Source organism: Mirounga leonina, unplaced genomic scaffold (assembly GCF_011800145.1).
Source record: "Mirounga leonina isolate KUSES-001 unplaced genomic scaffold, KU_Mleo_1.0 Mir_154, whole genome shotgun sequence".
NCBI classification, from domain to species: Eukaryota; Metazoa; Chordata; class Mammalia; order Carnivora; family Phocidae; genus Mirounga; species Mirounga leonina.
In genome coordinates, this window is record NW_023270389.1 from 40,955,815 (window position 1) to 40,979,033 (window position 23,219).

At 35.6% G+C, this 23,219-nt stretch overlaps 1 protein-coding gene across 1 annotated transcript in view; it reads left to right on the forward strand.

Moving 5' to 3' along the window:
• XPR1 (xenotropic and polytropic retrovirus receptor 1) overlaps positions 1-23,219 on the forward strand; it is a 242,984-nt gene that overhangs the window by 156,664 nt on the left and 63,101 nt on the right. The window contains exons 4-7 of the mRNA XM_035010567.1: positions 4,187-4,410; positions 7,245-7,394; positions 7,658-7,741; positions 13,527-13,608. Of these exons, the coding sequence (XP_034866458.1) occupies positions 4,187-4,410; positions 7,245-7,394; positions 7,658-7,741; positions 13,527-13,608 (540 nt within the window). The remainder of the gene's footprint in view (positions 1-4,186; positions 4,411-7,244; positions 7,395-7,657; positions 7,742-13,526; positions 13,609-23,219) is intronic.

Below are 23,219 nucleotides of genomic sequence, written 5' to 3' on the forward strand. Positions count from 1 at the left end.
AAAGAATTATGTTCTATGTGCTTTGTGTGCGTGTTTGTGACCTCATGAGAGTCCTATAGGTGGAGTTTCAAGTTGTGGTTGAGAGTTTTTAGGCAAGAAACACTTTACATAGAAAATGATATTTGAGATTAGCCTTGTAAAATGAGTAAGGAGTTTGCCAGATGGGGAGGTATTTGTTTCTTGACTTATTGGTGGCACGCATGAAGTAATGGTTCTTCTTTCTTTCCATTTTTGGGACTTCTTTCACTTTTAATATCGTTGTAAATAATTACAAAATATATGTATTGACAACTGGCTAAGGAAGGTAAACAAATAGCAAATTCATATTAGTCTCTTAACAATAAAAGTTGATCATTGATATTACGATTTTCTAGCTTTTGGGTCTTACTAATTACTTAAGGTTTTTAATCAGCAAAGTAATTTATAGTTGACTTTGGATAAATTATCACATTCTTTCATTAAATACGTGTTTGTATTTGTGTATACTATTTTTTCAAATGGCTTTTAAGTGGTTAGGACATAAATACTTAAGTTGTTAATAAAACAGAAATGTTAAATATATCTTTTGGTCTAGGAGCATCATGAAAAAATTACAGAATCACTAAATACACCATGAACTAAGAAAGAACCAAAAAGTTCTATATTGTTTTTGATCAGAAGGATAATAAGATGAACAATTTTGTAATAGAAATGCTTGACTTCTATAAAAAGAACCTTGAAATTCATTTTGTCTTTTCAGTGTGAGATTTGAAAATAGATGAATTGTTCTTTCTAATAATATGGAAGACTAGGAAGAAATTCTGAATACCTCTCACAAAACAGTAAAATGCTACATAAAATATGCAAAATTATTAGATACAAAATAAAATACATGCTTAATATGGGGAAAGACCTAAAAGAGAGTATCAAAACCATGCACAAAAAAGAAACTATCAAAATTGACTTTTTGAAATTACCAATTACATGGGTGCCTGGGTGGCTTAGTGGGTTAAGTATCTGCTCATGTCATGGTCTCAGGGTCCTGGTATCAGCTGGCTCCATGCTCCCTACTCAGCAGAGGGAGTCTGCTCTCCCTCTGCCCCTCCTCCCACTTGTGCTCGCTCTCTCTCAAATAAATATATAAAATCTTAAAAATAAAATAACCAATAAATGAACTTTTAAAATGAAAATATAATCACTGAAATTAATATCTTAACTAGTTAAACCTGCGAATTAGGTAGAGATTAAGAGAAAGTTTATACACTTGAACATAGAGCTGAAGTAGTTACCCAGAATGCAACAAAAAGAGAGAGGAAAATATAAGCTATGTAAAAGAGCAACAAGGTTAAGAGGCCATAGCTGATATCTGTGATTTGCTTTTTCCACTACCCGTTCTATATTTCCTTTGCCCTCAGCCAGAAGCCCAACTGGCTGGGGTTCTTTACTGGATGGGATAACCCAAACTTTAATTCCTGAAGGGTTTGAATCCTCAATAATTCTTTTCTTTGATTTCTGTAGTTTTGCATTAACTTTTATTACTTGTCACAGAAAAAACAGGATGTGTTCCAGAGAGTCCCCTGGGTTGTGGACACAATCCTCCTTGCTCCGGAGTATTATGCATTAACGACTCACTTACCCCTTGGTAATCAAGATCAATCACTAACCAGTAAACAACTTCTTTGCCTACTAATTCTGTGGTATGTTGAGTGCAAAATGGCCAGGTGGCAGTCTCGTCTTCCAACTCAGTAAAACCATTGTTGTATTCCTCTGAAAGAAGCATTTTCCTTTGAAAACTAACCAATAGGCAGAGTTCAAATTGCAGATTGGAAAGCAAAAATTAAGTGAGTGTTCTTTGGTATAGTAGTGAGAGGAGCCACTCCCACTTTGATCCCTTGATTCCTAGACTCTGTATTTTGGCTGTGTTTGTGAAAGCAACAATAAATATAATGGCCTTAATACTGCATCCTGTAAGACTGAACCCAATTCTTACAGAGTTTTGTCTCCCAGCTCACTTTGTTAAGTCTCTCTTTAGGCCAGCAATTTCTGGGTATGTGATAAGACCATTTTATTCCATGGAGCTTATTGCTTTACAACCTTTGCTATGAAATGAGTTTCCTGATCAGAAACAAAGCTATATAGAATACCATGAAAATGGATGAGGCGTTCCAGTTGATAGTGGTGCTAGCCAGGAGCATTATGAGCAGGGAATGTACAACCATATCAAGAATACATTTATTCCAGGGAGGACAGATCTCTGCCCCCCTGCGTGATAGAAGGCATCCAATGCATTTAACCTGCCACTAGGTGGCTGACCGGTATGGATGGGGAATGGTGCCATTTCTGGGGCTCAGAGACCATGCAGGTGTTTGTTGCCATATGAGAAGCTGCATTATTAGTTGTACAGCTGCATACCAGGTGCTATAGGCTCTGTTGATTTCCTCCAGTGATGATACCACATCTAGTATAATAGCTGCCATCAGAGTGACCACTTGATTAAATTTACTGTAATCCATAGTCATTTTTCAAGATCCATCCAACTTCTGCACAGACTAAACAGATAAATGGAGATGTGATAGATAATCAATATCCCTGCATCTTTCACTTCTCTGGTGGTGGCACTAACCTCTGGAGTTCCCCTAGGGTTGTGCTTTTGCTTCTTGATTATTGATAGGAAGAAGTTCTCAAAACTTCCATTAATCGTTCCTACAATAATGGCTCTTACCCCTGGGTCACAGTCAATGTGGAGATTTCTACAAATGGCCTGGTGTTTCTACTCCAATTATACATTCTGGAACAGAGAAAGCAATCATAATGTGTCTTTGGACCAGCTGGGTCCACTGTGAATCAAACCTGGGTTAATATTTCATCTGTCAGCTGAACACTATAGATCTCCATTTGCTGGACCAAGTGGCATTTGGAGTCTCCAGAAATTTGCATCAGTTCAGAAATACACGGTAGGCATAATTCTAAGGTGGACGCTAACATCCCTTCCTCCATAGTGTATGCTCTACCTTCTTCCAGTTATTCAGTCAAACATCTGCCTAGGTGTGGCTATGAAGGGATTTTGCAGCTGTAATTAAGGTCCCAAATCAGTTGACTTTAAGAATGGGAGATTATCCCAGGTGAGCCTGACCTACTCACATGAGCCCTTAAAAGAGACTGAGCTATTCCTGAGGAGAGAAATTCAAATCATGAATATTCACAAGGTTGTACAACCATCACCATTATATAATTCCAGAACATTTTCATCACCCCCCAAAAGACCGCATACCCATTAGCAGTCACTCCCCGTTCTTCCTGCCCCCTAGGCCCTGGCAACCATAATCTTTCTGTCTCTGGATTTGCCTGTTCTGGACATTGCATATAAATTGAATAATAATAAAACAATATGTGGCATTATCTTCTTTCACTTATCATGATTTCTTTAAGATTCATTCATGTTATAGTATGCAACAGTACTTCATTCTTTTTTATGACTGAATAATATTCCATTATATATATATGTAATATACATGCCATATTTTGCTTATCCTTTCATCAGTTAATGGACATTTAGGTTGTATTCCACTATTGTGAATACAAATTCATGTATATGTACAAATTTTTGTGTGAACATATATACCTAGGAGTGAAATTGATGGATCTTAATGTAGCTAACTCTATGTTTAACTTTTTGAGAATTGACAAACTGTTTTCCAAATTATAATGTGGCTGTACCATTTTGCTTTCTCACTTTTAGTGGCTTTTTAGATTCTATATCTTCATCTGTAAAAACAAAGGGTACACTTGAGGTTTTGCAGGGAGGGAAATGTGGGATAGAAAGATAGAATGAAATGTTATACCAAAACATTTTTTTTCCCATCCAGTTCTAAATATTACATGTAACATTTTTTTCCTAGAAATTTTAGGGAAACAGACCAGAATAAAAAGTAAGAAATCGAGTGCCTGGGTGGCTCAGTTGGTTAAGCGACTGCCTTCGGCTCAGGTCATGATCCTGGAGTCCCGGGATCGAGTCCCACATCGGGCTCCCTGCTCAGCAGGGGGTCTGCTTCTTCCTCTGCCCTCTTCCCTCTCGTGCTGTCTCTCATTCTCTCTCTACTCTTTAAAAAAAAAAAAAAAAAAAAAAAAGTAAGAAATCAAAAGTCAGTGAGAACTTTACCAGCTTTTTTATCTTGATGATTTGAAATTCTGTTTTTTGTTTTTATAGAAAAGCTTGCAGAGGCTCAGCGCAGGTTTGCTACACTTCAGAATGAGCTTCAGTCATCACTGGATGCACAGAAAGAGAGCATTGGCGTTACTACACTGCGACAGCGCAGGAAGCCAGTCTTCCACTTATCCCATGAGGAACGTGTCCAACATAGGAATATTAAAGACCTTAAACTGGCCTTCAGTGAGTTCTACCTCAGTCTAATCCTGCTGCAGAACTATCAGGTACTTAGAGTCTTATCCTGGAGAATAGAACCTTCAAATAATTGAGGAGTTTGGAATTAACCTTGAACTATACTAATGGGCCAATCCAAAAAGGGAAATCTTTAGCATGTCATTATTTTTTAGGTTCTTAATGTGATTTCAGATATTCTTATTGGCTAAAAGCCATGTATCAAAGGTGGCAAAATAGTGTTAATAAGACTTCTGTTTTTGAAGATCAGTCTTCTAAAACCTTTTCTACAGTGTGCACAAGTAACCCTTGATTCATGGTTTACTTCCCATTTTTAGAGGCATCTCTGGTAGTAGTAAGTAGAAATAAGAAATTATATATGTTTCTCCAGCCACTGCTGGCTATGTAAGAGCTTTACATTCCTCCAAGCCTATAACAAAATTTCCACAAAGGCAATTAGACAGTTAACTTTTCTGAAACTAACACTAGTAATATAAAAGATACTAACTCTACAACTTCCCACTGAGAATCCTTCTAATTGTATTATCCACAGATTGTAATATAACTCTATTAAAAAAAATCTTTATGGAATTACTGGATCACTCTGTTGTATACCTGAGACTAATATAACACTGTATGTTAACTACATTAGAATGAAAATAAAATTTTTTTTAAAAGTGGAAAAATATCTTGTGAAAGAAATTATGTCACAGCAAACACGTATAGAGACTGGATGAATAAGCTATTGTGATATATCACTCAGCATTTTTAAAACCCAATCTGAAAAGCTGAATTACCATGTACACTGAATTATGGAAATAGAAGGCATTTATTAATTTCTCATTCTTTACAGATTAGTTTACATATTTAAATCTATAATGAATTTATTGAAAAATAGATTTGTTCAGTAATAAACATTTAAATAGGCAAAAGCATCGAATCTTTAAAGAGACCTTACATACTGTTCTTTTTCCATTTTATTATTGTGATTAGTACTTCTATTCAGTGGTTATATAAAACATTATATAAAAACTAAAGGTTATATAACAAAAGTATTCTAGGGGTAAATATTGGGTTTTAAAATAAAAAGTCGGGGTACCTGGGTAGTGGCTCAGTCCTTAAGCAACTGCCTTTGGCTCAGGTCATGATCCCAGAGTTGGGGCATCAAGCCCCGTGTCAGGCTCCCTGCTCAGTGGGAAGCCTGCTTCTCCCTCTCCCACTGCCCCTGCTTGTGTTCCCTCTCTCGCTGTGTCGCTCTCTGTCAAATAAATAAAATCTTAAAAAAATAAAAACAAGTCATTATAATCTCATATCTCTAGTAATCTAAGTTGTTAATGCATGTACTTATTTCCCTTTCTTTCCCTTTTATAATTCTACCTTCTTTGGTAATTTAGTATTTTATCATTCAAAGAAAAAACCAGTTGGAAAATAATTTTAGAAGAATAGTAAAGTATATGATGGGAAATTCCTTTCCTTTGAAATTTATCTGTAGCTTTATAATTTATATTTAAAAAGAAACAAAAATGTAATTCTTCTTATAATGCTATAAAATATTAACATTTCATATTTCATTGATTATGCTTGTGTGTTGCAGAGAAACACCCGTGTTAAATTTTATTTTATTAGCTTTCCCAGAAGCTTTTGTTTGGCGCCATTATAAAAAGCACCTTGGGAAAACAAAAATAATTGTTAATTATAAAAGTTCTGTTCTATTCTCTATTCTTTAAGGCTGGCTCTTCTGTAAGAATATATATTGAGAGTGAGGAGAAAGGAAAATTAATTGAAAGCAGTATCTAAATCACGGTGTATGCACCCCTAGGAGAGTTTAAGATGATTTGCTAAGGTATGAGACAAAAATTATAAACAAACTAGCAAGGAAGCAAAGTGTAATTTGGAGTAAGTGCTCAATTTTTTTACTGATAGGGATATGTGCTCAGCAAATTTGGAAGATCTCTGGTTTAAAGAACCATGCAAATCTACAGTTTCCTGCTTTTTTGCATATACTGAAAAACAACAATTGGAGAATGTAGAAAAGTGTAGTATTTTGATATTGTAGAAATGGAGGAGGAGTGCAAGCTCTTATCCATTATCAGCAAAACCCTGTATGTATGATCAGTGTTACTCTTTTGGCACTCCCATCCCCAAACTGAGAATGGATGGAAGCAAAACGAAGTTAAAAGAAATAAACGATCTTCCATTTTTATACATGCTTGCGTAGTAGGGGGAAAATACATAGCAATACCAGTCCTTTAAAAAACAAAAAAGTAATAAGTGTATTCAGTGTATTATAAATCCAAAATATTTTCTGATAGTATTCTTTTGATCATGAAGCAAAATAATATAAATTAGTCTTTTTGAGAATAATTGTACATAAGAAAATGGAAATAAAAATGTTTTGAGTCTAAGACTTCCATTAATTTACTTGAAATAGAAATCATAGGGTTCATAGTTTAGGGTTTCTTTTATTATTGATGGCATACTACCTTGAAATAAATAGATGGAATAAGAAGAAAGAGTCTTTTTTTTTTTTTTTAAGATTTATTTATGAGAGAGAGAGAGTAAGCATGTAGGGAAGAACAAAAGGAGAGGGAGAGAGAGTCTCAAGCAGACACCTCACTGAGCACGGAGCCTGATGGTGGGGCTCACTCTCACTATCCTGAGATCACAACCTGAGCTGAAACTGAGAGTCAGTTGCTTAACCAACTGTATCACCCAGGCACCTCAAGAAGGAAGAGTCTTATCCTTTTAGAAGTAAATGCTTATATGAAAGCATTGCCATTTCCCTCAGTACTCAGTCATCAGTCAGCTCATCAATGCATAGTGCTTATTATTTTTCTTCTTTTATGGTGGTGGAAATTATACTAGTTTTTCTTATTTCTTTCTGTAGAATCTGAATTTTACAGGGTTTCGAAAAATCCTCAAAAAGCATGACAAAATCCTGGAAACTTCTCGTGGAGCAGATTGGCGCGTGGCTCATGTTGAAGTGGCCCCATTTTATACGTGCAAGAAAATCAACCAGCTCATCTCTGAAACTGAGGTATAGCAATCTCACGTACCACATATTTTCAATTGCATTAATGTCTTATTTTTAATGAAATAATTCTTCATCTCTATTCTCTTTTTGTAATTAGTTGCTGTCTTTGAATACAGTATTCTTTACTCATGATTTTTGTCTTTTGCTTTGTCAGTGTACATTCACCAAGAGGTTATCAGAGTACCATGTATATAAATGGTTCAGAATTATTTATGTATTACGCAAGATTAGTATAACCTATGTCAAAATTTAATGTGTCTTTCTAGGCTGTAGTGACTAATGAACTTGAAGATGGTGACCGACAAAAAGCTATGAAGCGTTTACGTGTCCCCCCTTTGGGAGCTGCTCAGGTTAGTTGCTTCCAGTTTTTTGGTTGGTTGGTTTTGCCTATTTAATAATCAACACAATCTGTTTAGTTGGTAAGACATACTAGTTTCATTACTTTAAAAAATATGTCAGGGGCACCTGGGTGGTTTAGTTAAGCGTGCAGCTCGTGATTTCGGCTTAGGTCCTAATCTCAGGGTCATGAGATTGAGCCCTGCATCAGGCTCTGCAGTGGGTGTGGAGCCTGCTTAAGATTCTCTCTCTCCCTCTCCCTCTGCCCTCCAACCCTGCTCTCTCTCCTTTAAAAAAAAAAAAAAAGCCAAATTTTAAAAGTAGTTATTACCACTGTTATTTTGTTTTTAAAAAATCCAGCACCTCAAGGCACCTGGGTGGCTCAGTCGTTAAGCGTCTGCCTTCAGCTCAGGTCATGATCCCAGGGTCCTGGGATCGATACCTGCATTGGGCTTCCTGCTCAGCGGGAAGCCTGCTTCTCCCTCTCCCACTCCTCCTGCTTTTGTTCCCTCCCTCGCTGTCTCTCTCTCTGTCAAATAAATAAATAAAATCTAAAAAAATTAAAAATCCAGCACCAGATCTCACTTCATGATGAATTGTAATGTCTTCCCACCTTTCTCTTCTTATGCTGTATTCCTTCCATTGTTTATTCTTATCGACATTCTAACTTCTTGGTCTCCCCAAATTATTATTATTTTTATTTTTATTTTTTTTAAAGATTTTATTTATTTATTTGAGACAGAATGAGAGAGAGAGAGCACATGAGAGGGGGGAGGGTCAGAGGGAGAAGTAGGGTAGGCTCCCCGCCGAGCAGGGAGCCCGATGCGGGACTCGATCCAGGGACTCCAGGATCATGACCTGAGCTGAAGGCAGTCGCTTAACCAACTGAGCCACCCAGGCACCCTGGTCGCCCCAAATTATTAAGGTGAGATATTTATTTCATGTTATAGTCACCAATGATTATGATTAGGTATTTAATGATAGGGGGTGGGAAGATTCAGGTGTGCTGGGCTACTACAGAACTTCACCCAAAATGCCATAGTTACATCAAAAAAAATTTATTAAATGAGATCTACACAGTAATTATACCAAAATATTTAGGTGACATATTCTGTTTCATAAAATAAGTCTCAATAAACTTAAAAAGATTTATTTATTAATTTTTTTTAACTTAAAAGGATTTGAATGATAGAATATAAGTTCTCTGACCACAGCGGAATGGAAATCAACAACAAAAAGAGCTTCTTCATCCTAATAAAAGGCATTTATGAAAAATCCTATAACTATTATCATACTTAATGATGAAACTCTGAATACCTTCTCCCTAACTAGGGACAAAAAAGGATATTCATTCTAAGCACTTTTATTCAACATTGTACTAGAGATTCTAGCCAATGCAGTAGGATAGGAAAAAGAAATAAAAGGCATTCAGATGAGAAACAAAGAACTAAAACTGGTGGAGTTTTTTTTGCTGATGACATGGTAACCTATGTAGAAAAATCCAGGGAATCATTAGAATAACTACTAGAACTAATAAGTAAGTTTAGCATGGTTGCAGAATATAAGACCATAAATAAAGTAAATTGTATTTCTATGTACCATTCAGAACAATTTGAAATAAAAAAAATTTGGGTGCCTGGGTGGCTCAGTTGGTTGAGCGTCTGCCTTTGGCTCAGGTCATGATCCTAGGGTCCCAGGATTGAGTCCCACACGGGGCTCCCTGCTTAGTGGGGAGCCTACCCTACTTCTCCCTCTGACCCTCCCCCCTCTCATGTGCTCTCTCTCTCTCTCTCATTCTGTCTCAAATAAATAAATAAAATCTTTAAAAAAAATAAAAATAAAAATAATAATAATTTGGGGAGACCAAGAAGTTAGAATGTCGATAAGAATAAACAATGGAAGGAATACAGCACTCACTCTGCCCTTCACCTTGCTTGTGCTCTCTCTTGCTCACTCTCAAATAAAATCTTAAAAAAAATTTTTTTAAATTTCCTTCTTTTTTTTATAAAAAGATTTTATTTATTTACTTGACAGAGAGTGCAAAAGCAGGGGGAGCAGCAGAGGAAGGGAGAGAAGCAGGCTCCCTGCTGACCAGAGATCCCGATGCGGATGAGTCAAAGGCAGACACTTAACCAACTGAGCCACCCAGGCACCCTGAAATAAAAAATTTTTTAATGCTATTTATAATTGAAATATGTAGGGATAAATCTGACAAAAGATGTGTGAGACCTTTACATTTAAAATTATAAAACAGGGGCGCCTGGGTGGCTCAGTTGGTTAAGCGACTGCCTTCGGCTCAGGTCATGATCCTGGAGTCCCGGGATCAAGTCCCGCATCGGGCTCCCTGCTCAGCAGGGAGTCTGCTTCTCCCTCTGACCCTCCCCCCTCTCATGTGCTCTCTCCCTCTCATTTTCGCTCTCTCAAATGATGAATAAATAAAATCTTTAAAAAAAATAAAATAAAATAAAATTATAAAACATTGCTAAGAGAAATTAAGAGACAGATGCATGAGAGATATATCATGTTCGTGGGTTAGAAAACCCAATATTTCTAAATTATCATTTCTTCCTAAATTGATCCATAGATAAAATACAATCCAGCTGAAAATCTCAACAGGCCTTTGTATTTATTATATATGTATATAACTGGTTAGCAAATTAAAAAGTTTATACGGAGTTAAAAATGAACAAGAATAACCAACAAAACTTGGGAACAACTTAGTTGAAAGATTGATACTACCTTGTATCAAATTATTAAAACTACAATAATCAAGACAGTGTGGTATTAATGTCAAGATAAGTAAATAGATGAATGAAACAGACTAAAAAGTCCAAAAATAGACCAATAAATATATGGTCAACTAATTTTCTTTTTCTTTTTTTAATTATGTTAATCACCATACATTACATCATTAGTTTTGATGTAGTGTTCCATGATTCATTATTTGTGTATAACACCCAGTGCTCCATGCAGAATGTGCCCTCTTTAATACCTATCACCAGGCTAACCCATCCTCCCACCCCCCTCCCCTTGGTCAACTAATTTTCAGTAAAAATGTGAAAACAGTTCAGTGGGACAAGGATAGTTTTTTCAACAAATGGTGTTGGAGCGATTCGCTTCCAAGTGCAAAAAAAAAGAACTTCCACACATCTTTCACACCATATACAAAAATTAATTTTAGGTATGCATAGACTTAAATGAAAACCTAAAAGTACACATTTTTTAAGAAAATACAGGAAAAAGTTTTGATGACCTGTTTATACAAAGATTTCTAAGAAATAAAACCAAAAGCTGCTCATCAAAATTTAAAACTTCTGCTCTGTAGAAGACAATATTAAGAGAATGAAAAGAAAAGCAACAGACTAGAAAGAAAATATAATAGATAAAAAACTTGTATCCAAAATATATAAAGAACTCTAGTATTCAAAAATAAGAAAACAAACAACCCACCTTAAAAGTGGGCAAGAGATCTGAACAGTCAGATATATGCATAGCAAGTAAACATGTGAGTAGATGTTCAGTATCATTAGTCATAGGGAAATGCAAATTAAAACCATAGTGAGGTAACATATACCTATTAGAATGACTAAAAACATGGACACTAAATGTTTGAGGAACAAAGCTCTGATATCTCAGATGCTGCTAGTGGAAACTAAAATGGTACAACCATACTGGAAAACAATTTGGCAGTTTATTAAAAAATTAAACCTTTACCTACCATATGATCTGGCCATTATACTCATAGGTATTAACCCAAGACAAATGGAAGCATATTTTCATATAAAGATGTGTACACAAGGGGCACCTGTCTGGCTTAGTTGGTAGAGCATTCAGTTCTTGATCTCAGGGTCATGAGTTTGAGCCTCATGTTGGGTATAGAGCTTTCTTTAAAATAAATAAATTAATAAATAAAATCCTTTAAGAAAATGGTTCACAAAATGTTCTGAAGCAGCTTTAGTCATAGTAGCCTAAACTTGGAAACAAATCATATCTATCAGTAGGTGAATGGGTAAACAGTGATGGTATATCCATATAATGGCATACTACTCAGGAATAAAAAGGAGTAAACATTGATATATGGAACAATATGGGTGCATCTTAAAATAATTACACTGAGGGAAAGAAACCAAACCAAAAAGAGTATATACTATATGATGCTGTTTACCTAAAACTCTGCAAAATGCAAACTAGTATATAATGACAACAGATCCATGGTTTTCTGTGGGGTGGGATAGGGTGTGGCGTGCAGAAAAGTGTTACAGAAGGGCATGAGAAATCTCTTGGGAGGGGCAATAGATATGTTCATTGTCTTGATTATGGTAATAATTTCCTAAGTGTTTACATATATCAAAACATCAAATTGTATACTTTAAATATGTGCAGTTTAGTATATGTGAGTTATATTTTAGTAAAGCTATTAAAAATAAGAAAATCTTGAAGAATTAAGGTATTTATAAATGCAAAAAGAAGAGGTAAAGCTAAGAAAACACGGAAATGGTTATCCTTGGTGAGGAGGGAAGGTTTATGGATCTGGAAGGGATAGGGACTTCAAAGGTAATAGAAATGTTCTGTTTCTGATGATGGGTGAACACTTTATTATTCAGTTCCTAACAGTCCAAATACATTATATATATTCTTTTATATATGATAAATTACACAATTTTTTAAACTAGAAAAAATTTTTTTGAAAATACAAATGACCATCTTCCCTCTGGATGCTTTCAATCTTTAACAATTCAGATACCTGTTACTGATTAATATATAAGTCAGAGAGAGTCTCAATGCTTTTTTTCATTTAAAGGTTTTTAGCAGAGGGAGTTTCAATGCTTTTTTTCATATAAAGGTTTTTAGAGAACATTTAAACTATCTTAAATGTAACATTTAAGATATTATACCTTTAACAACAACAGAAGTTCTTTATAATATTCATAGCAGATATTTAATTCCACAATATTTTCTCTCTCCTGTTTCTCATACATTTATGTTTAAAATATCAGGGTACTTCCTTTTATATTAGAAAACAGTTGATTTCCTTTTATCATTTTCTAAATCTAAAACTACCGTAAAATAGAGAAAAATATTTTTTGAACCTACACACTCTGGAGATTCTCATATTCCAGTCTCTGGAGAATCTCTTTATATCTTAAAAATTAACTTTAGGGACGCCTGGGTGGCTCACTCGGTTAAGCATCTGCCTTTGACTCAGGTCATGATCCCAGGGTCCTGGGATCGAGCCCCGTTATCGGGCTCCCTGCTCAGCGGGAAACCTGCTGCTCCCTCTCCCTCTGCCTGCTGCTCCCCCTGCTTGTGCTCTCTCTCAAATAAATAAATAAAATCTTTTAAAAAAATTCACTTTTTAGTTACCCTAGTGTTAATAGTGTAAGTAATATAGAAAACAAGTGTTCTTAATTTTGCCATTGTTCCATGGTTCATAGTACCAAATATGTGAATTCTGAGTAATCGTGACCTATAAATTTAAAGATACATACTTTGTAAAAAAGAAATTGCCCTTAGATTTCTCCCATAAGAAAAACTCAGTGCATATATAATTCAAAGTTCAAGATTAAATTCTTGTTTATTTAGTAATCAGATTTTTGTAAAGGAATTTGAATAACTGGCAAATCCATTTTATATTACAGGAGAATGATGTTTCTCTGGTTCTGATATATAAAAAATTCAGTTTATAAAATATTTTTGTATGGTAGAGCTTTGGGTCTCATACTACTAATTTATTACAGCATATACTAAATGTATGCAGTGTTTTGCCCTATGCCCAGCATGCTGTTTTTCTGTCTACAGCCTGCACCAGCATGGACTACTTTTAGAGTTGGCCTATTTTGTGGAATATTCATTGTACTGAATATTACCCTTGTGCTTGCCGGTAAGTTGATTAAATTTTGAATTAAATTATCCTTAGTAATATGCCTTTGTTCTATTCTGTCCCTCTACCAAAACTAGTACCAAACTAACAGAGCTGCTATTGAAAGAGAAATTTGTCAGGGCTAAGTTTATTGTTGTTATAAATGATTCGGTGGGATGGGGTGGTGTTTGGTCATTTGTTTGGTTTGTTTTTCCTTTTGGGTATAGTTATCCCAATATTGGTATAATTTATGATCATATTGTAATCTAATTCTATTTCTTTAAATGAATGCAGCCTATTTATATAGACTACATGGAAATATTGCAATAAAAAACCCAGCCCTAGATTGTCAAGCCAGCTGTTAGGGAAGGAACACTGACTTGTCTTCAAAAAGCCTGGGTTTCAGTCTCAGCTCCACTGTTTGTTAGTTGTTTTGGCTTTAAGGATATAATTTAACTTCTCTGAAATAATCTCCTTATTTATTAGGTGACTTACTACCTTAAATTTACAGGGTCGTTTTAGAATTCATTCATTCAGCAGGTAAATTTTATATATTTCATTATTATGCTTGATACTTATGAGTATTAAGATAGATAAGAGAATCCCTTTCCTTATGAAGTTTATAATGTGAGGGAGATTAAAACATATATTAAAACAGTAATAATACACTACAAGACAGAAAATGTTAAATGTTCTAATCAGGTCAAAGGAACAAAGTGATTGCTTTAAATGAAAGCATCGGGGAAGACTTTATGGAGGAAATGGCATTTTTGCTGGACACTGATGGGATGAAAGGCATTTTAAGAGAAGGAGACAGATAAGCAGAGATTTTGTTTGTAGGGGAAGAGGATGGGGCATAGGAGGGGGGAGTGGGTTATGAAGGAGAGAAATGATAAATTCACCTAATGTGAAGGAGAGTGTTAGATGATAAGAGTGGAAGATACATGAGACCACTTCATGGAGATCAACTAAGGAGTATAAGTAAAACGTGGGGTGCTGGGTGGCTCAGTCGGTTAAGGATCTGACTTTTGATTTTGGCTCATGTCATGATCTCAGGGTCTTGGGATTGAGCCCCACATCCCATGTCAGGCTCCGTGCTCAGCAGGGAGTCTGCTAGAAATTCTTTCTCCCTCTCCCTCTCCCGCTGCCCCTCCCCCCAGTCACATGTGCACACGTGCGCACACTCTCTGTCTCTCAAATAAATAAATCTTAAAAAAAAAAGTATAAACCATGTTTATAGTTGTAAAGTACTACATCAGTATAAACTATATGGTGTATGTGATGGGAGTTGTTCTAAGAAAAACCTCATTCATCTTTGTGTGAATTTTTTTCTTTTATTTTCAAGATGAGTCTGTAATTATCATTATCATCATCAAATAATAAGAAAAAATAAACTTCATTCTTTTTATGTGAGTGCATTGAAAAGAAGTTTTTAAATTCAGGGACAAATTGGGGTTTTGTTTTCTTTTGTAAATACAGACTTTTGTGAGACAGTCTAATTTTTTTTTAATGTATGTGGTTTATGCATTTAGTGTGGTGCATTATGTTCTCTCACCTCAGAACTCTTCTTTGTTTGATCTTTGTGTGGGGGGGTGGGGCGAGGGAGGGTTAATGTAAAGCCAGCTGTCTATCCTTATTTATCTCCCAGCGGGTATTAAAAGATAACTGTGTTGAAAGATGAGAGAGAAACACAGCAGTAGTAATGCATGTACAAGCACGATTCTTTTTTCATTCACATCAAAAAATAATGTGCGTTATTGCTGTAGTTTCTCAAGGGGATATGACCTGATACTTAATAATTTGTCTGAAATTCACATATTTCAGATATTTAGTTTGGTGAAGATGAAAAGTTACCTGATTAGATTTTTTTAAATTTGTTCTCTTATAGGTTTCTAGTAACCTTTACTTAATTTGATACAATAACAATATACCATATTTCATTTTTTGGTTTGATAAAGATATGAGTTTGGCTATTTAAAGTACATATAAGGGTGTGAAATAGCAGACACTCATACCCTAATAGGAAGAGTAGTAATTGTTTCAATCTCTTTGGAGGGTAATTTGGCAGTATATGTAAATTTTTAAATGCACTCACTGTGGTTAAGCAATTTTATTTCTAGAAATTTATCTTACAAACATACTTGTATATGGGTGCAAGGACATGTATGAGATGAGTGTATTCACTGCCATTTTGTTTATAGTAACAAAATCCTAGAAACCACTCAGATGTCCATCAATTGGGAATTGTCTAAAAAACTAGATAATGTTACCTCTGTACAATGAAATGCCATGGAGATATTAAAGTGAATGAGTGAAAAATGGGTATAGCACTTTGGAGAACTGTTTGGCAGTATCTACCAAAACTGAATATATACTATACTGGGTTGTTTTTACCCCTTAGTTAGTATGTATTGTGCTGCTGTGAACATGCATACTCATGGATTTCTTTGGGTACCTGGTTTCAGTTCTTTTGGATATATACCTAGGAGTGGAGTCATTCAGTTATGCGATAATTCTATGTTTAAGCTTCTGAGGCACCACCAAATTGTTTTCCATAGAGGCTGCACCATTTTTCATTTTCGCCAGGAATTTATGAGGGTTCCATTTTCTTTACACCCTTACCAACTTCATGGTTTTCCTTTTTATTTATTTATTTTTTTAGTTATAGCCATTCTGGTGGGTTTGAAGTGGTATCTTGTTAATGTTTTGATTTGCATTTCCCTAATGACTAATGGTATTGAGCATTTTTTCATATGTGCTTATTAGCTATTTGTATATTTTCTTTGGAAAAATGCCTGTCCAAGTCCTTTGCTCATTTTTTAATTGACTTGCCTTCTTATTGTTAAGTTATAAGACTTCTTTATATATTCTGGGTACTAGACCCTTACCAAGACACATGATTTGTAAATATTTTCTCCCATTGTATAAATTGTTTTTTGTTTTCTTCATTGTATCCTTTGATGCACAAAAGTTTTTAATTTTGATAAAGTCTGATTTATCTCTTTTTTTCTTTCTTTGAACTAATTTTTGTACATGATGAGAGATAGGGGTTCAACTTCATTCTTTTGCATGTGGATATGTAGATGTCCCAGCGCCATTTGTGGAAGAAAATATTCTTTTCCATTGAATGGTCTTGGCACTCTTGTTGAAAACCAATTGGCCATAGATATATAGATTTCTTTTTTAAAGATTTTATTTATTTGATAGAGAGAGACACAGCAAGAGAGGGAACACAAGCAGGGGGAGTAGGAGAGGGAGAAGCAGGCTTTCCGCTGAGCAGGGAGCCCGATGCGGGGCTCAGTTCCAGGACCCTGGGATCATGACCTGAGCCAAAGGCAGACGCTTAACGACTGAGCCACCCAGGTGCCCCAGATATATAATCGATTTATTGCTGAACTCCCAATTCCATTCCATTTTTCTGTATGTCTGTTTTTATGCCAGTACCACCCTGTTTTATAGTAAATTTTGAAACCACAAAAAGTGAGTCCTCTAACTTTGTTCTTTTTCAACAATGCTTTTGGCTATCTCGGGCTTCTAGCAATTCCATATCAATTTGAGGATTGACTTTTCCATTTCTGCAAAAAAAGGCCATTGGAATTTTGATAGGGATTGTAATAAATCTGCAGAACACTGAGCATTATCGTCTTAACAATATCAAGTCTTGTAAATCCATGAACATGGGATCTCTTTCAGCCGTGTTTTGTAGTTTTTAATGTACACATCTAATACTTTCTTAAATAAATTAGTTCCTAGGTGTTTTATTCTTTTGGGTGCTATTGTAATTGGAATTGTTTTCTTAATTTCATTTCGGAGTATTCATTGCTGGTATATACAAAGACAACTAAATTTCATGTGTTGATTTTGTACTCTGCAACTTGGCTGAATTTATTAGCTCCAGTGTTTTCATTGTACAGTCTTTGGGACCTAGGCTTATTATTTTTGTTAACTGACTGTTATATTTATGGATTTTGCTTAGGAATCAGGATGTAAAACCATATATAGCTTTTTATTCATAATCTGCTAATTAATCTTGCTATCATGCTTGATCCTTTATGGTCTCTTCTTCATTTAACAGTGGAATACCCTTTAAAATTATTAATTGGTCATGTCACTTATATGTAAAACCTTTCATTGGCTTCATACATTGTCGTAAAACTGTAAGTCTTGACAAAATACTATGAAGTCCTACCTGATCTTCCCTTGGCTAACTTTTTACCGCTTTGCCTCTCATTTATTTCAATTATACTGTCTTTTGCCTTCTTACTGTCCCTGGAACACTAGGCTCAACATATCTCAGGGCCTTTTGTACTTCTCTGTTTGGAGCCCTATTTTTCCATATATTCACATGATTCATTCTCTGTTTCCTTAAGATCTCTGCAAATGTTGGGGCACCTAAGTGGTGCAGTTGGTAAGCATCCAATTCTTGGTTTCGGCTCAGATCCTGATCTCAGGGTCATGGGATCAAGCCCTGTGTTGGGCTCCACTCTCAGCACAGAGTCTGCTTAACCATCTGAGCCACCCAGGCGCCCCAATACCACAGAGTTTTGATTACTATAGCTTTGCGGTAAGTTTTTTTATTTTTTATTTATTTTATTTTTTAATTTTTATTTATTTATTTTTTTAAAGATTTTATTTATTTGTTTGACACAGAGAGAGGGAGAGAGAGGAATCACAAGTAGGCAGAGTGGCAGGGAGCGGCAGAGGGAGAAGCAGGCTCCCTGCTGAGCAAGGAGCCCGATGTGGGACTCGATCCCAGGACCCTGGGATCATGACCTGAGCCAAAGGCAGATGCTTAACGACTGAGCCACCCAGGCGCCCCACAGCACAGAGTCTGCTTAAGACTGTTTCTCCCTCTGTCTCTCCCCCTGCCTCTCTAAAATAAATAATTAAATCTTAAAAAAGAAAAAAAAAGATCTCTGCAAATGTCATGTCCTTTTTTATTTTTTAAGATTTTATTTATTTATTTGACAGAGAAGACAGCAAAAGAGGAAACACAAGCATGGGGAGTGGGAGAGGGAGAAGCAGGCTTCCCGCTGAGGAGGGAGCCCGATGCAGGTATCGATCCCAGGACCCTGGGATCATGACTTGAGCTGAAGGCAGATGCTTAACGACTGAGCCACCCAGGCACCCCTGCAAATGTCATCTCCTAAGAGATCTTCTTAACCACCCTATCTAATATAGCACCTTATAACATCATTCTTCATTTCCTTTCCCTGTTTTTTTTCTTTAAAACCCTATCACTATCTGACATTATAAAGAATAGAAGTTTCCAGAAGACAGACATTTTTTCTTTTATTACTGAATTTCCAGCTCTTTGAATGCTGTTAGGTACAATAGGCATCTAATAAATATTTGTGAAATTAAAGAAAAAAATGAGGCTTCCTCAAGCAAAAGGAAAAAGAAACTGATATATACTGAATACTCATCATTGTTTTAGGCATGTAGTATATGTTGATCACATTTAATCTTCGTTTTAAGAATAATTTCATCTTTATATTTTTACAATTTCAATTCAATTAATTAACATATAGTGTATTTTTACTCTCAGAGGTAGAGTTCAGTGATTGATCAGTCTTATATAACACCCAGTGCTCATTACATCATGCGCCTTCCTTAATGCCCATCACCCAGTTACCCCATCCCCCAACCCTCCCTCCCCTCCAGCAACCCCCAGTTTGTTTCCTATAATAGTCTCTTATGCTTTATCTCCCTCTCTGATTCCATCTTATTTTGTTTTCCCTCCCTTGCCTGATGATCCTGTTTTGTTTTTTAAATTCCACATTTGAGTGAGATCATATGATAATTATCTTTCTCTGATTGACTTACTTCACCTAGCATAATACCCTCTAGTTCTATCCACATCGTTGCAAATAGCAAGATTTCATTGTTTTTGATGATTGTGTAGTATTCCATATTGTGTGTGTGTGTGTGTGTGTGTATGTATGTTGTACATATACATCTTCTTTATCTGTCGAAGGACATCTGGGCTCTTTCCATAGTTTGGCTATGGTGGACATTGCTGCTATAGACATTGGGGTGCAGGTGCGCTTTTGGATCACTACATTTGTATCTTTGGGGTAGATACCTAGTAGTGCAGTTGCTGGGTCGTAGCTCTGTTTTCAACTTTTTGAGGAACCTCCATACTGTTTTCTAGAGTGGCTGCAGCAGCTTGCCTTCTCTCTTCTTTCATTCATGACTTTACTTATTTGGGTCCTTTCCCATTTTTCTTTTTGATAGTCTGGCCTTGGGTTTATCGATCTTATTAATTCTTTCAGAGAACCAGCTCCTAGTTTTGTTGATCTGTTCTAATGTTCTTTTGGTTTCTGTTTCGTTGATTTCTGCTCTAATCCTTATTAATTCTCTTCTTCTGCTGGATTTAGGCTTTATGTGCTTTTCTTTCTCCAGCTCCTTTAGGTATAAGGTTAGGTTGTGTATTTGAGACCTTTTTTGTTTCTTGGGAAAGGCTTGTATTGCTGTATACTTCCCTCTTAGGACCACCTTTGCTGCATCCCAAAGGTTTTGAGAAGTTGTGATTTCATTTTCATTTGTTTCCATGAATTTTCTAGAATTCTTCTTTAATTTCCTGGTTGACCCATTCATGTTCATAGTAGGATGCTTTTTAGCCTCCACGTATTTGAGTTCTTTCCAAATTTCCTCCTGTGACTGAGTTGAAGTTTCAAAACATTGTGATCTGAAAATATGCTAGGAATAATCCCAGTCCTTTGGTACCAGTTGAGACCTGATTTGTGGCCAGTATGTGATCTATTCTGGAGAATGTTCCCTGTTCACTTGAGAAGAATGTGTGTTCTGTTGCTTTAGGATGGAATGTTCTGAATATATCTGTGAAGTCCATCTGGTCCAGTGTGTCATTCAAAGCCCTTATTTCCTTGTTGATCTTTGGGTTAGATGATTTGTCCGTTGCAGTGAATTGGGTATTGAAGTCCCCTACTATAATTGTATTATTATCAATGTGTTTCTTTAATTTTGTTATTAATTGGCTTATAGATTGGCTGCTCCCATGTTAGGGGCATAAATATTTATAATTGTTAGATCTTCTTGTTGGATAGACCCTTTAAGTATGATATAGTGTCCTTCCTCATCTCTTATTACAGTCTTTGGCTTAAAATCTAATTTGTCTGATATAAGGATTGCTACCCCAGCTTTCTTTTGATGTCCATTAGCGTGATACATGGTTTTCCACCCCCTCACTTTCAATCTTCAGGTGTCTTTGGGTCTAAAATGAGTCTCTTGCAGACAGCATATCGATGAGTCTTACTTTTTTATCCAATCTGATACCCCCTGTCTTTTGATTGGGGCATTTAGCCCATTTACATTCAGGGTAACTATTGAAAGATACGAATTTAGTGCCATAGTCCTACTTGTAAAGTGACTGTTACTTTATATTGTCTCTGTTCCTTTCTGGTCTGTCTTACTTTTGGGCTCTCTCTTCACTTAAAAGATCCCCTTTAATATTCCTTGCAGGGCTGGTTTAGTGATCAAAAAATCTTTTAGTTTCTGTTTGTCCTTTTTATCACTTCTATTTTGAATGACATCCTAGCTGGGTAAAGTATTCTTGCCTGCCTATTTTTCTCATTTAGCGCCCTGAATATATCATGCCAGTCCTCTCTGGCTTGCCAGGTCTCTGTGGATAGGTCTTCTGCCAGTCTAATGTTTCTACCTTTGTAGGTTAAGGACCTCTTGTCCTGAGCTGCTTTCAGGATTGTCTCTTTGTCTCTGAGATTTGCAAGTTTCACTATTATATGGTGAGGTGTTGACCTGTTTTTATTGATTTTGAGGGGGGGTTTTCTGTGCCTTCTGGATTTTGATGTCTTTTTCCTTCCCCAAATTGGGGAAGTTTTCCACTATATTTTGCTCCAATCTACCTTCTGCCTCTCTCTCTCTCTTTCCTCTTCTTCTGGGATCCCAGTTGTTCTAATATTTTTTTCATGTTATGGTATCACTTATGTCTCCAGTTCTCCCCTCGTGACGCAATAGTTGTTGATCTCTCTTTTTTTCAGCTTCTCTATTCTCCATCATTTTGTCTTTTATATGACTAATTCTGTCTTCTGCCTCATTGAACCTAGCAGTTAGAGCCTCCTTTTTATTGCATCTCATTAGTAGCCTTTTTTATTTAGACTTGATTACATTTTAGTTCTTTTATTTCTCCAGAGAAGGATACTCTAGTGTCTTCTATGTTTTTTGAAGCCCAGCTAGTATCTTTATAATCATTATTCTGATCTGTATTTCTGACATCTTACTTAAACCTATAGTGGTTAGGTCCCTGGCAGTCAGCACTGCCTCTTGTTCTCTTTTTTCAGGTGAGTTTTTCCTTCTTGTCATTCTTGCAGAAAGTGGTTGGTTTTCTATTTGTAGATTTGCAGCAGTTCTTTTCTTAGATCTCTGGTTGAGTTCACAGTGTTCAGAATTATTGATAGCTATCTCGTTGAGTTTCTGGGACCAAACAAAGCTAAGGTCTCCTCCTCCAGAATCTTGGAGTCTTCAGTCATATTTAATCTTCTTAACAAACTTAGGAGAATTGATATTATTATCATTGACCAGAAGGAAATGGAGATGTGGAAAAATAAAATAATTTTCCCTAGAGTAGCTAGAATTTGAAATCTGGTCTATAGTATTTGACTCCAAGCAAAGGCTTTTTCTACCCTATTATTTTTAAATTATCAAATGTGCTATGTACTGTAGAGAATATAAAGTTAACTAATAAATAATTATTTAAATTTTGTATAAGATAGTATATAGTTAAATTTCAAATGAGTATAATAAGTAATTTTATAGTTATTTAGAAAACTGAGAAATCTTTAGCCAAATTGAAATATTTGGCACATAGTAGGCTCAAAATGAAACACTGATTCAATAAATTTATGAATAGGTAAGGATTTGCTTTTAAATATTAAGTAGAGTTTGAATTGGTGGAAAGAAAGTGCAAGGCCATTTTAGGTATAGGGGACAACATAAGCAAATGTGAGAAGCAAACTTGTGAAAAGACTAATAAAATTCATCAGGAGATAAGAATTAATGTTTAGGAGCACTGTAAGTTAAGGTTGGGAAAAGTGAATTGGAGATCAGATTGTGATGAAGAATTTGAATTACAAGGCTAAGGTGTTTGAATGTTACAGTTATTAGAGAACCAGAGAGTAATAGTGGTACTGATCATTTGTATGGGCATATGGACAATAGAATGTAATGGGTAAGACTGTGGGCTTTGGAGCAAAACTGTCTGAGTTAAAACCCTGGTACTGCCCTCTACCAGCTTTGTAATCCTGAGCAAATTACTCAGTCTCTCTGTGCTCTAATTTCCCCACTAATCAAAGGGAAATAATAGTTTTTAACTCATAGAACCATTGTGAGGATTAAATGAGTTATTATATGTAAAAATAGAGAACAATCCTTAGCAAATAGTAAGCATTCTGTAAATATTAACTGTTATCATTTATATGACATTACAGTGTTCATTTGCTTTTATTTTCAATTGTCTTTATGTGTACTATGTCTTTTAATTTTCACAGCAACTCTGTGAGGTAGATATTACTATAACCAGTTTAATAACAGAGAGAGCAAAGCTAAGGAAGTTATATCATGCTAGAAATCCTTAGCTGACAAAATTGATCTTTTAG